This window comes from Nyctereutes procyonoides, unplaced genomic scaffold (genome assembly GCF_905146905.1).
Source record: "Nyctereutes procyonoides isolate TBG_1078 unplaced genomic scaffold, NYPRO_anot_genome, whole genome shotgun sequence".
NCBI lineage: Eukaryota > Metazoa > Chordata > Mammalia > Carnivora > Canidae > Nyctereutes > Nyctereutes procyonoides.
In genome coordinates, this window is record NW_026575142.1 from 35,398,224 (window position 1) to 35,413,801 (window position 15,578).

The 15,578-nt window shown below is 47.9% G+C and overlaps 1 protein-coding gene across 1 annotated transcript; it reads right to left on the reverse strand.

The window, feature by feature from the left end:
• Window positions 1-2,399: 2,399 nt before the first annotated feature.
• Window positions 2,400-15,537, reverse strand: CCT5 (chaperonin containing TCP1 subunit 5). Its single transcript, XM_055307959.1, has 11 exons — window positions 15,361-15,537; window positions 12,711-12,771; window positions 12,056-12,220; window positions 10,373-10,571; window positions 8,571-8,763; window positions 8,342-8,491; window positions 5,889-6,008; window positions 5,043-5,228; window positions 4,332-4,469; window positions 3,676-3,856; window positions 2,400-2,677 (listed from the first exon to the last, which is right to left on the reverse strand). Exons 1-11 carry the CDS (start codon window positions 15,463-15,465, stop codon window positions 2,550-2,552), a joined length of 1,626 nt encoding a protein of 541 aa, XP_055163934.1. The 5' UTR covers window positions 15,466-15,537; the 3' UTR covers window positions 2,400-2,549.
• Between the last annotated feature and the right edge of the window lie 41 nt (window positions 15,538-15,578).

Below are 15,578 nucleotides of genomic sequence, written 5' to 3' on the forward strand. Positions count from 1 at the left end.
GGACCTTGGAGATGCTCCATGTGGCGGCCCCCGCTTCACTCTCTTGTGGTGCTTTAGGTGTGCTATCGCGCAGGCCGCCTCCAAGCAGCACCTAGGGTGGAGCAGCACCTCTCCATGCCTACGGTGAGCTCGTTACTACCATGCCGCACCCTGCCCTGGCCCAACTCCCGGTCCTTTAGTGGAGCTGGGTCACCGGGAACAGAGAAGGACGGAGGATACAGAACCCATTGCACACAGCACACTAGCTTCTTGGCCCCTCCAGAGGCAGCTGCAGTGGTTGCGTATAACTAAAGGCCAGGCTGTTTCGGAACATGGAATAAACCCAGCAAGCATAGGAGTTGAGAACTAGCAGGCAAGTGCTGTCCGCTGTCCTGCGTGAGAATCTGGCCTCGGGGACACGTGCCTTCAGCCCTTGCCACACAGATGGTGGTCGGTCGAAGCACAGGGACTGATCCTGCACTTTGTGAGGAAGCTCTCTGGGACTTGTGTGGCCATCAGGAGAAACGCTGGTGTCAGGCGGAAAGTTAACAGCTGAAGGCAAAACACACGTGTCCCACACTGCACTCCTGGTGTCATGGGTCCCAATCTGGGCTACTGAGGACTCCAGAGCTTCTCCATCTGACAGAAGACTGGTTTCTTTTACCCAGTGTCCTAATGTTCATTACAGTGCTGAAATAAAGGTTCTTGGCACTATGTATATAGAACTTGACAAGAGAATTGTAACCAGAGTAAAAAAGCTCACGCTGCCTTGGAGAGGTCCTTACCTGAAGCAAAATCAGAAGTCTGTGAAACATCTCTAGTTTTCCTGTTCATGGGCCACGTGGTTTCTCTCAACCCCCAATGCCGCTGGGAACACGTGAGGCCCATGTTGGGAGACGGGTGGTTTTGTGGCTTTTCTCATGCAGTCCTGAACCCCTTCAGGCAGGACTGGTCCACAGCAAGCCGCTGTGCTGTCTGCAGGCTGGAGTAAGCCCTTGTAAGCAGGGTCTGTAGGACTGGACCCCAGATCTAGAACCGACGCACCTGGACGCCGTGCCAAGCCTAGCAGTACAGGTGATAATAGTGCAGGATACATTTGAAAATGAAACAGACCAGGTTCTATGTGGTTTGTTTTTTTCATCTGTTCCTTTGATAGAGCGTGTGAACACGCAGGTGGGGAGGGGCAGAGGCAGAAGCAGAGTCCCCGCTGAGCAGGGCACCTGGCAAAGGACTCGAACTCAAGACCCTTGGATCATGACCTGAGCCGAAGGCACAAGTTTACTGACTGAGCCACCCAGGCAGCCCAGCATTCAGGAAATTTTAAGCTTTCAAAACTGGACTGGCTATTCCACAACATTCTACAGAATAGCTAAGCCGCAGGAGCCTCACTTCACCAAACCACCAGTGCGTTCAGAGAAGCAATGAGGACCCTGGCAGGACTCATTACCATCCAGGTTCACAGAACGAAACTCTGAATGGTCAGAGGTTGATGTGGACAGCAACAATTCACCTAATTATAATCATTGGACTAGTCCTGTCAGCAAATTCTCTCCCCTGAAGGCACTCAAACTCTATCACGGTTCTCCAGAAAAATGAATCTAGAGAACCATGCATAGGACACAACAGCGTAGGGAATGAGCAGACCCGGGGGCCAGACCACCTGGGTTTGACCCAACTCTGCTGCTCAGAGGCTGCTCAGAGCCAGCAGACAACAGGCTCTCCTGGAAGCTGTGAGAGAACATCTCCTCCCAGGGTGGTGAGAGCAGCATTAGGGTCCAGCTCAGGCTCAGAACAAGGCCTGCTCTGTGCTAAGGGCTGCGTCACGTTAGCCCGTCACCTGAGGAAGGAAACAGGTCTACCCATGCAGTGATGAAACCTTTCCTTCCACTCAACCCATTCCAACCTCCACTCGTTTTATCTCGTTGAAGGAGGCCCCAGCTGGGCCCTGAGCCCACCTGGCCTCTGGGCATGATGGCTGTCTGGGGAGGGCCTGGGGGAATCTGTGAAGCCAGGATACACGCTGGCCTCAGCCCTCCTGGTCCACGCTCCCCATGCGGCTGTACCCTAGCAGCACTGAGGACACCCTGCAACCTCGTGTGGCTTCCCACACTCTTCTCAGATGTGTCTCTACGATCACAGGAACCATCTATTCAGAGGTGCAGCATTTGAGTATGTTATAGCATCAAGCCCATAGTCATCCAATAAATCTTGAGAACTCAAATGTTTAAGCTGTTGAAAGTACCCACATATTAAAAAAAAAAAAAAAAGATCCACTCAAACCCCTTAAGGCATTTGATCGGTACAGTCGGTGTTTCTTGAATAGGAGATAACAGTTGTTTAAAGGGATGACTTTAATGGAATGAATACAAAAGCTTCTGAGGTAGCACCCCCACCACTGAACATCTCTGAACAAGTAAAACCATGGTTACCAAACAGCTATTTTTATTTACTGTCACATCTACAGTGTCTGAAAAAGGACAGTAATAAATAACTGCAGATGCGTCACAGGACATCCCTTTATTCAGTCACAGCAGTAGGTCTTACTACTACATCTTATTCTCCATTTTTCCTTATTCTTCAGATTCCCCAGGCTTTCGGATGTCATCAATCTTCAGAATCATTCTAACCATTTGTGTCGCAAGAGAGATCTGCTGCTTTTTGCCAATCAGAGTTTCTATGACATGTTGCTGCTTCATATCTGGAAAACACAGATTACCCTAAATGTATTTATTATTCATAATTTTGCTCTCATGTATACAATCATGCCAAAACTTAAAAATACCAATCTACAAGAATCCCTCAGTCCCAGCTACAATTTCAGAGGAACAGGACTGAACCCAGGGCCCAGAAAGCTGTGGGAGGCAGGGACCCCTCTTCAATGACAAGCTCAAGTGCTGGGCGACTAGCTAAAGGCCTTCAGAGACCTCTCACCCACAAAAAGTAGTCACTAATAACATCATTAAGGCCAAAATAAGGGAAAAAACCGGACTATACCTGAAATGCAAATAATTCCAAAGGCCTAAAAATTATAAAGTTCAGTAGAACCAGGCATTCAAGTAAAAAAAAAAAATTTAAACATTTGTCTGATGAAGAGTGGCTATGGTTATTAAAATCCCTGGCCATGAACTAAAGCCCAGAGCACAGCTGCCATTCTAAGCGAAAGCACAAATCCTGATCCCGTGGTCGGGGAGAAGTGTGAAACTCTGGGCACACCCGAGTACAGCGATCACCCACACCACTGTCCAACAAGCCCCAGCTAGGCCAGCCTTTAAACTACGGGAGCGGCCGCAGCAGAGAGGAGAACACTCCGTGATTCGGGGACATGACCCCAGAAGCAGCTGAGTGGGAGAAGTCCGTTTCAGAGCTGCTTCCCATGATGCCCAGAACCTACCTGATAGACATCTGTGTAAAAAAAGATAGGAATGATTTTCTAAAAACCAAAGATTAAAATGGAAGCCATCTTTGGTATGAAACAGCACATTGTAGTTTAGTCATTAAAATGGGGCTATGTTGCCAGGACTAACAGACTAGCCAACTCCTAAGGTAATAAAACATTCTAATATTCAGGATCTGAATATCTTAAGCGCGTATTTAAAAAGACAGGAGATGCTCCCACAATGCACTACACAGTATAGCCAGTATGAAATTACTCAATGTGAACCAAACAGAGCCCTCCAAGTTGTGACAGCGCCTCACCATTTGTACCCTTGTGCAAACAGTCAATCCCAAGAGCAGGGTTCATCTCCTTCACTTGTCTGGCTCGGACCTCGGTCATAGTCTGGATGGGATTCATGCCACTGTTTTCGGAAAGGGCCATGGGGATGACCTCCAGGGCATCAGCAAAAGCCCGCATGGCATACTGCTCCAAGGTTGGGCACTAGAAGGGTATAGGGTTATGGTTAGCGTGCTGTGCAAAAAACAATTAGCCAGCAAACTTGGAAATGTAATTAAATCACATCCTTTGAAAACCTAATTCATGAAGAATTCTAAGAATAGGTTAATTTTTAATCTGTCAGAATATTTAAATGTTGCCACACAGTGAGGAAAAGGTATACATGTGAGAGAAGTCTCAAATCAGCTATTTTGTTATCGTATTCAATTAACTTTAAACTTCAAACAACATAACAACACTGCAGAGTTACTGTCAAGGCTGCAATGGCCGAGAATGCCAGTATTTGGTAACTTGTACCTGAGTATGTGGGTGAGACCCACAGACCAGGCGCTGGTCACCCACAGCTATGGTGCCTTGTTTACGTGAGTCCAGGTTCCCCCACCTTTGCTCTCAGCACCACTGCCTCACCCACCCCGGTCCAGAAATGCCTTAGTCTGTCATGAGCCCCCACAGGCCTTACCTTGTCCGCCTCTTGGCTAACTGCCAAGGCACAAGCTATCTCAGCAGCGCCTCCGCCATACACCACACGGTTATCACGGATGAGGTTCCGGATGACGCACAGGGCATCGTGAAGGGATCGCTTTGCTTCCTCGATGATCTAAGGGAAGACAGCTTTGCCTAAATTACTGTTATCACAATCTATTTGTTTTAGAGTCAAATACTCCTACCCCCACCCCTGCCCCAATTAAAACTGTGCTGGTTAAGAACAAATGGAAATAACAGGCCAGAACATTCATTACCAGGTGGTTTTTATCTTTACCACCCCCCTTTTCTCTGTAGTTAAAACCAGGCAGAGGCAGCCAGGGACTCATTCTGGGTGTGACACACAACCAAGGGAAGGGGCCAACAAACCCGAAGCCGACCAAGAACCTCAGAGTGTAACAGAGCAGGATGCACTAAGTATCCATTCTCCAACAAGGAAGAGGTTACCAGCGGTTATGTCCTTAGGCCCTAACTTTCACCAAAGCGACTCAGAGGCCAGGGTGCCTTGCAGAATTAATATTAGGTTGTGGTCTTTGGTAATTTTACAACAGAGTTTGGGGGGGGGGGGACAACAACCCAAAAACCCCCAAACACACCCAGCAAGTATATCTCAGTTAAATATGTTATGGGCAAAGCAAATCAGATACCAAGAGCAGAACAAATACTGGACAAAGAAGCAGATTCTCACCATCTTATTTCCTCCTCTGATGAAAACGGTCACAGCCCTGGAGTTCTTACATTGCTCAATGACCAGCATTTTGTCCTTAGTTGTCCCAAAGGAGATCTCTTTTACGAGCCCAGCAAAGCCCAGCTTCTCAGAAGTGAGTTCTGAGAACCGTGGGACGATCCGTCCTCCCGTCGCGATGGCGATCAGCTAGGTGGGATGGGTTAGGTGGAAAAGGGAAGAGGACACTGGTGAACCCCAATCTTTCTACTTTAGACTGCAGATGAGCTAAGCTCCACCTAGGACCACCTGCTGCATGCAAGTGCTAACCCACACCAGCCCCAAATGGCAAGGTCAACCCCAAAGCCATGTCCAATCAGCATGCTTCTGGAGAGGTGGTGTTGGGTCTGGCCCCATTACCCTGCAACACTCCCCATGGCTCTTAACTGCCTCTACCGACTGGACTGAGCCGTGTGCAGCGGCCTCTCACCGAACCTTGGTGGCAGTAAGGACCAGGGGCCGTGTATGTCTGGACATGACCACACCTGGGACAATTGCCAGCATGTGGCTGACACAGAAGTGGGCAAGACAGGTCTTCCTGCCTCAGAGAGCCAAGTGGGAAAGCACTTCTAAGTACCCTGGAACACCTGAAATACACTGCACTTTTGTTAGAAAAAAAATAAATTTTTACAAATAAAGATTTCAGCACTTTTCTGTCTCCCCACTCCTCTTCCTCTAGTCTATGGAGCCTGGGCACAACGAGGTTACTGAAGGTGAGTGCTATCACAGCAGCCCTACCGCCCCCCATATGCACAGGCATCGTAGGCTCAGCTTCTGCGTTCAGAGCGCTCTTCACACGGAGCTTCCTACCTCTATTTCAGGTCCTCCTACCCAGCGAACTGCAGGCAGGTTATTCTGAAGAAGTAAATGATTTGCTTCATCGTCGAAGCCCCATTGGCAAATAGCTAGGTTAGCCCCCGTTTCTTTAATCTGGGGAGAAAAACGCCAATCATGTTAATAAAAGTGTCCCCTGTGCTCGGAAGATGGGATGCACAGTGGGGTGTTTAAGGGGGCGCGTTAAAACAGAAAAGAGGAAACACCCAAGGGTCTACTTTCTGTCAGGCCCAAATTCCAAATAATGAACAGGCACCAATGGGAATCACCTGAAAATTTTTTTTAAAGAATTGAGAGACAGAAAGAGCATGTAGGCACAAGCACAGGAGGGGAGGAGAGAGACCTCAAGTGGACTCAGAGCCAAGTGCAGAGACCGACACGACCCCGACATCAAGACCTGAACCCAAATCAAGATGGATACTCAACTGAGCCCCCCAGGCGCCCCTAGAACACCTCAGTTTGTAAACTAAGTTATAAGAGTCAGTAATTCACACTGAACCCTGTGGTTACAGTGAAATAAAAACAAAGACGTGTCAACAAGGCTTAGCATACACCGGGTCCCAGGGTGACAGCTGGGTCTCACCACAAATACCCTTGAGACAATTTCATTCATGTGTTTAACAGAAGCAGCAGCTTTGATACACATGTCTCTCAACGTGGTTTACTCTCCTGAGTGAGCTCTGTGGATTAACAGGCGAGGCCCCCAGAGCCGATCCTGCCGCTCACCCCTGCAAATGGCTCAGCCACCTGTCCTGGGAAGGCAACCATGACCCAAATTGTCTGTGCATCTTGCCCTCGGCGGTCGCCTGTGGTAGCCGGGTCACACCCCACGTCCATTTCTCCACTGTCTGCACCCAGGCCTCTTCAGTCTTCCATACTGGCTCTCTGAACTCAGTCTGTGAGCAGCCCACTCATTCTGGCACTGCTTCTGGCACATTCCTGCTGTGAACAGCATGTCCCCTGAAACCAACTTGCCTCAGTTCTCTCTCCTCAAATGGTTAGTTTTTCCTTCCCATGTGCTCAAAATAAGAGGGGTCCTTCTCGGTCCTCACAGCTACTGTCAACATTCCTCTTTGGGTCATTCTTTTTTTTTTTTTGGCCATTCTCATTTAGAATGTTAGCATCTAGTCCCATTGTTCCCAGGACCCGGTACATCCACCAACACAACACGATCCATCCAACTCCTTTGGCCTGTTAGTTCCTGCCATCTTCTGGCCCAGTGCACCTCGGCTGGCATTTCCACGGCAGCCTTGTAGCCCAGATAATGGGTTTTTATTTACAAACTCCTGCCAGCACACTCCAGGCTCTCATTCTTGCTATTCCCTGCACATGCCAACCATGTGTTGCTTCAGGACCTTTGCATATACTGCCCATGGCCACCTTACCTCAGCCTGGAATGCTCTTCACAGATACACAGCTCTCTCACTTAAGTCTCTGGCCACACGTCACTGCCTTAGAGAGGCCTTCTTTTCCTTTTTAAAAAGACTTTACTAGAGAGGCTTTCTTCAACCACTGTCCTGAATAGAGCCCCACCCACTTTCTCCTTATTCTGTGCCTCAAGATCAAGAGCTCTGCTTTATTCCCTGCTGTGTCTCAGGTACTTATGAGAGTGCCTGATATATGGTAGGTAGATAGAGATCGTGTAGGAGTAAATGAATACAACTACTCCTGGGAAGACAGACATCAAGACAGTTTCTAGTCTGTTATGTTTTAAGGTAAGTTATATTTTAATTGATACCCATGTTCATGGAGTACTGATGCTGTAAATTCCCAAGGGCAGAGTTCCAAAGAGGAGCCACTGTCAGGGTATGCATGCACAAAATATTAACAGCCAGAGACGGGACAGGTGTTTATAATACTTTTGTAAGAGCAATGAACTAGAATTACTATAATCGCATTCTAGTTTAATTCTTGTTATTCAGAAAAAATAAATTCTTGCTATTCAGAAAAAAATAAATTCTTGTTATTCAGTAACTCTTTTCCCTACAGGTTGTATTTAGATGTCTGGAACACGTGCTAGTGCTAAAGCTATGTTGAAGTCAGTCCAAACCCTGAGCATACTAGCTTAGAGGGGTCCAGGAAAACAAGTGTTGTAAAATCAAAAGCACAGCATAAAGTAACCAGTCCACTCTTTTAGGCACTGTGCGCATTACCATTTTAAGACAAAATCAGATTTCTTTCCTCCTTAAGCCTTTCTGTGCTCTTTGATTTCTTGTCAACATTACTTTTATAACTCAAAAGTGAAATAAGGCAGCTCATACTGTTAACACGTTTTCTTTTTTTTTTTTTGTTAACACGTTTTCTGTAGTCACATAACGAAGTACTGAGACAATTTAGGTAGCACCATGTGTTATTTATCATCCACAGATCTACAGCTAACTGTATCCCTTGAGAGCCTAAATTTTACTAAGAGCTACAGTAAGACTTACTTGTTGAATCATTTCTTCAAACTTCTCTTTTTCGTATTTCTGAAGAGCTTTATAATCTTCTACTGAGGTCACATCCAGCTTATGCTTGGTCTTTGGTTTTGGTGGTTCAAACGGACATGTGAGGATTGCAATCTTAGCATTTTCTACTTGCTGTGGGGAGAAAGAAAACCCTTAAGTTGGTGAATTTAAGAATGAAAAAACAGTTTGAGGTTGAAAGGCACAGACTTACTTTTGGCATCTGTGGATGACTGAAATCCTTGTCCACAATTACACCCTTAATGAGTTTAGTGTCTTCCAGCCTCCCGCCCACTTTGCCTTCCACTTTGATTAGCTCAAAGTCAACGTCTCTACGCTGCATGTCGGCTACGGTGAGGACTGCATTCACGGCGATCTCAGCCATCTGCCGGTGACAACTGTTAACCCTGGTGAAAACAGAACAAACCTTTCACATTCCTTGACGACTGCTGTAACCAAAGCAGGGCATGTAATAGGACGTGGTAACTCAGATACTTCATAAAGTTAAGGTTGCTCAGTGTGCAGAGAGCAATGCCACCAGAACTTGCACTTTCAGCAGTCTGGGGCAGGACTTCTTAATTTGGGATCCATGGACCCAAAAGAGAACTGTACTGGGGATGGAGTAAAAAAAATCACATCTTGTTTAAATGAGGTGCAGCACTTAGAAGCAAGAAGCCTTGACAGGGCTGCACCTTTTCAAGAACTTCCATCAACATCAGTTACAGATTGGGGAGGAGGGAGCGGTGGCATTTTTTTTTGAAACCTTAGAAACATTTGAACAGATTGCTCAATAAAATTACTTTGGTTCTGGAAAAACTGCAGGGAAATTTAGTACTTCAAACACAATGCCTGAAATCCCGAGTCAGTTTAGAGAAAAGATAACCACGACACTCTAAAAGTGTTATTAAATCCTAACTAAGGGATTTATGGTATTTTGTTTTATGCCGAATATATTTGGCCATATATTAGTTGTTCCAAACATTTTTTTGTAGTAAAGACCTATGCGTCCTTGGATTTTATAAAGACCTGCAAAGAAAGCAAGGTCAATTTATAGAGCTCTAATAACATGAGATTTGTTGTTGTCATTTCACCCAAGGGTAACAGTTTCCTTCCAGGAGAACAGCACTCTACTTGTGAGAGGCCATTCCTCTAGACAGCTAATCTCAGCACCTGTACAACAGGAGGCACCCAGCACACTCGAGTACAGCACTGCGGTAGAGGTCTCTCCTTGGGGGAAAGGGAGCAACAATTTTTGTTGCATTCCTCCTGACATCTGAGTCAAGACTATGTCTTTCTTTTTGCTAAAACTACCACACATACAAATTAAAAATTAAGACATTTCTTACACTGATCTTGATTCAAAATAATCAGTGTAATAAAAGCACCTCAGGTTTGATTTTTATGTTACATCACAGCAAGAACCAGTAAATCTCTATTATTGTTCAAATAAGTGTGTCTCTTGGTGGAGGCTGCTTTGAGTCTCCAGGGGACAGGAACTGCATCTTTGTGCTCTCAAGACAGGCAGCAGGCCTGATAAATAGCAGGCATTATGCAAATGCTGAAAACACCCAATATAAGTCAATTTGAGGACTGTCCCTTCTTACTAAATTAAAATTCTGGACTAGTAACTTGCTTGTTCAATAAGTGGAAAGTGGAACCCCTAACCCCAAATGGCTTCCCAGCAAAGAAACGGTAAGAAGTGTGTTGAAAGTTAACATTCCTCAAGTAGGACCATTTTCTGCTTGATTTCTAACACCACCTAACCTGTTAAATGAAAGAACTGTATCTCTTACATATACTGTGGTGAGGATATAATACCCAAACCTAGAACTTCAGTTTCCAACTAAAACAGACACATGTAGCTAGACCTGTATTAAAAACAAAGCAAACCAAAAAGCAGTGCACAGAGCCAGTAGGAGGCTCCCAGCGGCCCTCTGAAAGGATGCCGTTAGTAACAGGCACACATGTTCTGCTTCCTCTACAAGTGCTAACAGTGGCACTCTACTGTCCACGTACACTTTGGAGCCCAGTGTGGTCTTTGCAGTCTGAATCAGGGGCTCAGTGTCCTTTATGTCAACAAGGACACTATCGCTGATCTTGTCCAGGTGCTCAATAGCGATGCGGGCGGCCTGTTCGTAGCCGTCGGCGATCCTGATCGGGTGAATGCCTCGGTCTAGCAGCTGCTCGGCTTCCTCCAGCAGGGCACCAGCCAGAACTGCAGACAGGAGAGTGCAGGAGCAGATATCAGGAGAATGCTAAAGCTTATGTGATCAATACAAATTAGAGGCTACCCTAGAAAGATGAAGGTTCTGAACAAAGGTAAAAGTATCTTGGAGGCTGAGTGATTTCTTAAAAGAGAGCCTCTAGTTCTGCTTTTAGCAAAGATCAAATACCTCACCCCTTATAAATGGTGTTTAGCTCTCAGTGATGGACAGAATGTAACCGAGGAATATAACCCAAAAACATTTTTCTAAGGGCAAAAACTTCATGTGTCTCCCAGGTCAAGAGTTTTCTTTTTTTGTTAAGGAATCTACATCCGACATGGGTCTCGAATTTACAACCTCAAGGTCAAGAGTCACACGCTCTATGAAGTGAGCCAGTCAAGTGCTCCTCCCAGGCCAGGGATTTCTATTCAAATTTATGTTGGTGGTAAAGGATTCAAGAATGTATTTATGATTTATCTTCCCCACCATCTTCCTTCCTCTGAAGTTTTAGACCCATAAAGAGGAACACTACTGTTTGCTTTAATATTGCTATACTCCAAGCACATCCACAACAGTGCTTGGTACCCAGTAATTGTTGAATAAAAAAGAATTCAAATCTCATCTGCAGAAAAGAGAACATTAAAGCCTTCTACCTTCAACTTAAATATTTCCGACCTTCAGAAAAAATGCAATAGTAAAATGAAGAGTTTATTTACTAACACCATTTTGCCACATTGGTTTTATCTACAAATGCACACATGTATTCTATTCAACTACATGAGAATCAGTTGCAGAAATCCTGATACATCACCCCTAAGTACCTTGGCATATGGCTCCTAAATACAACGGCATTCTCCTACAGCATTATAATATAACTGTCATGCTCAGGAAACTGTTAGGGCACTACTCTGTAATGGATAATCCAAATATCCTCCCATGTATCCCAAACATCCCTTACAGTTAAAAAAACAAAAAACACCCACATTAAATCAAGTGTCACGCATTATAGCTGGGTGCCATTTTTCTTTCGCTTCTTTGATTTAGATTTAGTTGTTTGATTGATTTAGAATAGTTGTTGAACTCTCCCTCAAATCCTTCTTGTTCTTCCAGAAGGACTTTTGGGCCTTGTATTGAGCATTCAGCTTGGATTTGCATGACTGGTCTCCTCATGACTGGATTTTTAAAAAAAAGATTTTATTTATTCATGAGAGACGGGGGGGGGGGGGTGGGGTGGAGAGAGAGACACAGAGAGAGAGGCAGAGACACAGGCAGAGGGAGAAGCAGGCTCCACGCAGGGGGCCTAATGTGGGACTTGATCCCGGGATTCCAGGATTATGCCCTGGGCCGAAGGCAGACACTAAACCGTTGAGCCATCCAGGGATCCCTATGACCAGATTCAGAGTAAACATTCTTGGCAGAGTCAACATTCTTGGTGTGTGTGTGATTTTTAACTAACACCTTTGAAACAAGGTATCAGCCTATTTTGCTTTCTTACCAACCACCCCTGTGGTCCCATCTCCAATTTCATCATCCTGTGATTTGGAAAGTTCAACCATCAGCTTGGCAATCTGGTGATCGACGTCCATCATGCTTAGAATGGTGGCACCGTCATTCGTTACTGTCACATCGCCATCCTTGTCCACCATCATTTTATCAAGTCCTAAAAAGATGCCAATGTTTACCACGACATTAAGCAAAAGAACAAAAATAAAATCTGTACCAAGAACTAAAAAAAAAAAAAAAAAAGACCCATTGAGCTACTTCTTATTTTCAGAACTCATACAGAAGAGTACCCACGTGCACTCTTTTAGTTTGGTGACTACAAAGCAAGACACCAGAAGCAATCTGAAGGGTGAAAGCCAGAGAAATGGGGGAACAAAAGGAACATCACTAAGTGTAGTATTAATCATAAAAAAGGACTACTATGATTTGCAAAATGCTCATGAAATGACGTGAAGAGGGAGGAAAAAACCCTGACCTAAAACTTATGATCATAAACATGTCAAAAGCTTGGAATACATAATACAAGTTTGTTAGTGTTGGGGGCCTAGTATGCCTCCTGCTCCACATTCCAACTTTAAAAAAAAGGGTTGTATCTACTATCTATAATTGATTAACATTCATCAAAACACACAATGTTAGCCTCTTACCATTTGGTCCAAGTGATGTTCTCATTGTATTTGCTACAGCTTTTGCTGCCATGATATGAGACTAAAAAATGAAACGAACAAAAAAACAAATGTTCAACTTACGTGGAATTTTAATAATTAAAAGCATCTGATTGTTATAAAATTTAATCATATACTTTGCCTTCTCTAGAAGCTTCTACATCTAAGAGGCAACACACTAGTCTAAAGAAGTGTGGTAACCTTCACAACTACATCTTTACTAGACCATTCTTTCGTAAAAGAACCAGAACCTAGTACTTTAACTCAGCACTTCTAAGAGGCAGATTCCCTTACCCGCCCCCATTTTACAGCTGAGAGCACAGGCAGTCTAAGCCGACAGGCCTTGCAAGACCACTCAGCAATGCTAACTTTATGTGATGAGTCTGATGTGCGTATATAGCAACCTGAACTATCCGGCTAAGTTGCACTGCAGAGACGTACCCCTCTCTGACCCGGTCCAGCCAATACACGACCTGTATGTGAAAGTCATCCTTGCGTGTCACGTACGAAGGGTATCAGTACAGTAACAGACTCTTGCAAGCATCCTCTCCTGTTTGCACATAGAATCAGGCTCATCCCTCCACACGTTTCCTTTGCTCCTAGTCTTGCTGTCGCCAACCTGACCTGGACCCACAGCGCCCTACAGAGATCCAGGGTCTCTGATCTCACTTCCTACTGTTTAGATTCACTTGACATCCAGCTACCTCATCCATCTTCCTCAAACGTGTTACCTGCCAGTCGGCAAAGCTTCAGGGACTCCCTAGCGCCTCAACACTGAAGTCTGAAGGCTTAGGCGTCTTCTTCAATGCCCTCCACAATCTGAGAGCTAGTTCCTTCCCACTGCTGATGGGCCATGCTTGTTCCCCAAGTATGGTCTCCCATCCCTGTAGTAAGGTCCACAGGAGGCTCTCCACTCATCAAAACCCTGACCAATTTTCAAAGCAGTTCAAACACACATGTTCTGTGAAGCCCTCCTCAGCACTCCATCTGGCAGGTAAGGAAAGACACAAACTTCCTGGATCCATGAAAATGGTGGTAACCATTAAATTACACATTGATGGATTTGTCTGCGTAACGGACTTTTTAAAGGATAATCACCACAGATCAGCAGTTCCTAACCATGGACGATTTTGTCCCTCAGGAGGTAGCCGGCAATGTGCACAGCTGTCTTTGGTTCTAACAAATGGGCCGGGGCTGCTCTTAGCACGCATGGAGTGGGTAGAGGCCCGGACACTGCGCAGCGATCCGCACAATGACTGGGCCCCCAAACAGTAACAGTGCCAATGCTGAGAACTCTGGCTCTAGACCACTGCTTTGGAGTCCGCCAGAGGCGGGCTGCAATCAAGGCCCCAGTCTCCATGAACTACGAACCCTCAAGCAGATTCTTAACCTCAGGGCCAGTTTCCGACTATGTAAGAGAATACCCGTCTCAGCACGAGGGTGACAGGAGTATAGCGCACGTTAGTAGGTAACGGTACAGCTGGCGCAGGAGCAGCCGTACACACCACGATGCCACGCGGTCCTCCCGCTGACTGCCCTAGAGAAGCGCCCCACCTCTGAAGCGCGGCCCCTCCGAGGTCACCGCCGTGACCCTCCACCTCAGCCCGACAGGTGCGTGCACCGCCCCCCCACCCCGAGAAAGGAGCTTCAGGGACGCGGTGCGGCTGGTCCTCAGGCCAACAGCGAGGGGGCTGCACCGGGTCTTGGCTCGTTTAAGATACAAGCCCCAGAGAGGGCCCGTCCTCACCCCTCCCCCTGCCCCCCCCTTCTGTTAACGTGTCCAGATGACCCTCTCAGCGGGACTGCGCCCTTGCCCCTGTGGCCCACCAGACCCCACCTGCTCGCACAGCTGTGCCCTACACCTCCTCCGGGGCCAACACCCCGACCGCCAGGCGTTCCACAACTTCCACCTGCGGGCAGCGGCAGGGCTTGAGGCAGGCTGCGCGCTCCCTCCCCGACAACGAGCCTGCCAGGCGCCTCCGCGCCCAGCTGCCTGCCTTTGCCGGCCCCGCCCCCACAGGCGGCCCGCGGCACGCTCGAAGCAGGGACCCCACGCCGGATCCAAAGCCACGCCCCACCGTTGGTCCCACCCGACGGGGGGCTGCAGCCGCACGCCGCCGGGCGGACCCGCGTCACGGTTCTGCGTGTCCGCCTTCCCTCTGGCGGGGGACTCTCTTCTCTAAGGGCACACGTTTAGCGCTTTCAACGACACCACGCCCAGCATCAGGCCGTGCAGAAAGGCGCTGGGAGACGGACAGCCTCTAGGGAGCGACAGGGACACGGGGCCTGGTTCTCTGGGGCCGTGCTCGTCCCTGGCCAGGTGCCCCGCGAACCCGGGGCCGACGAGCAGGGGCTGCAGAAGCGCTCGGGGGCGGGCGCACCGCCCAAACACCCAACTGCGCCCCCAACGCAGGAGGGCGCGCGCGGCTCCTCCCGGCCCCCACACGGGGACTGCGGGCTCGTACGCCGGCCTCGCCCGAGCTCGGAGAGCGGAGCGCAGGGCCCGGGGGCGCAGCGGGGCCCGACCCTGCCGGGAGCACATGGCGGAGCCGCTCCCAGCCGCGCGCAGGCGCGGACCCCGGCCGTCCCCGCCCCCCCCCCCGCCAGCCTCCGCCAGCGGCCGGCCCGTTACCTTGAGGGCCTCGAGCCCCATAAGACGAGACTTGCGATCCTGATCCTTGATGATGAGGAAAGGACGCCCATATTCATCGAAGGCGAGGGTCCCGACCGACGCCATGGTGCAGCAGCAGCGCTCACTTTCCCCACCCGGCGGACACCGCTCCGGAACCCAGCACACGCCTTCCGCTCGCGGGAGGGCGCAACAGTGCGCGCAGGCGCAGTCCACGCCGC

Coding starts and splice junctions, on each gene's coding strand:
- CCT5 (XM_055307959.1), bottom strand. CDS start 15,465: ATGGCGTCGGTCGGGACCCTCGCCTTCGATGAATATGGGCGTCCTTTC. Junction 6,009..8,341: donor TTGAAGAAATGATTCAACAA/GTAAGTCTTACT, acceptor TTTTCTCCCCAG/ATTAAAGAAACGGGGGCTAA. Junction 3,857..4,331: donor TTAGCCAAGAGGCGGACAAG/GTAAGGCCTGTG, acceptor ATACCCTTCTAG/TGCCCAACCTTGGAGCAGTA.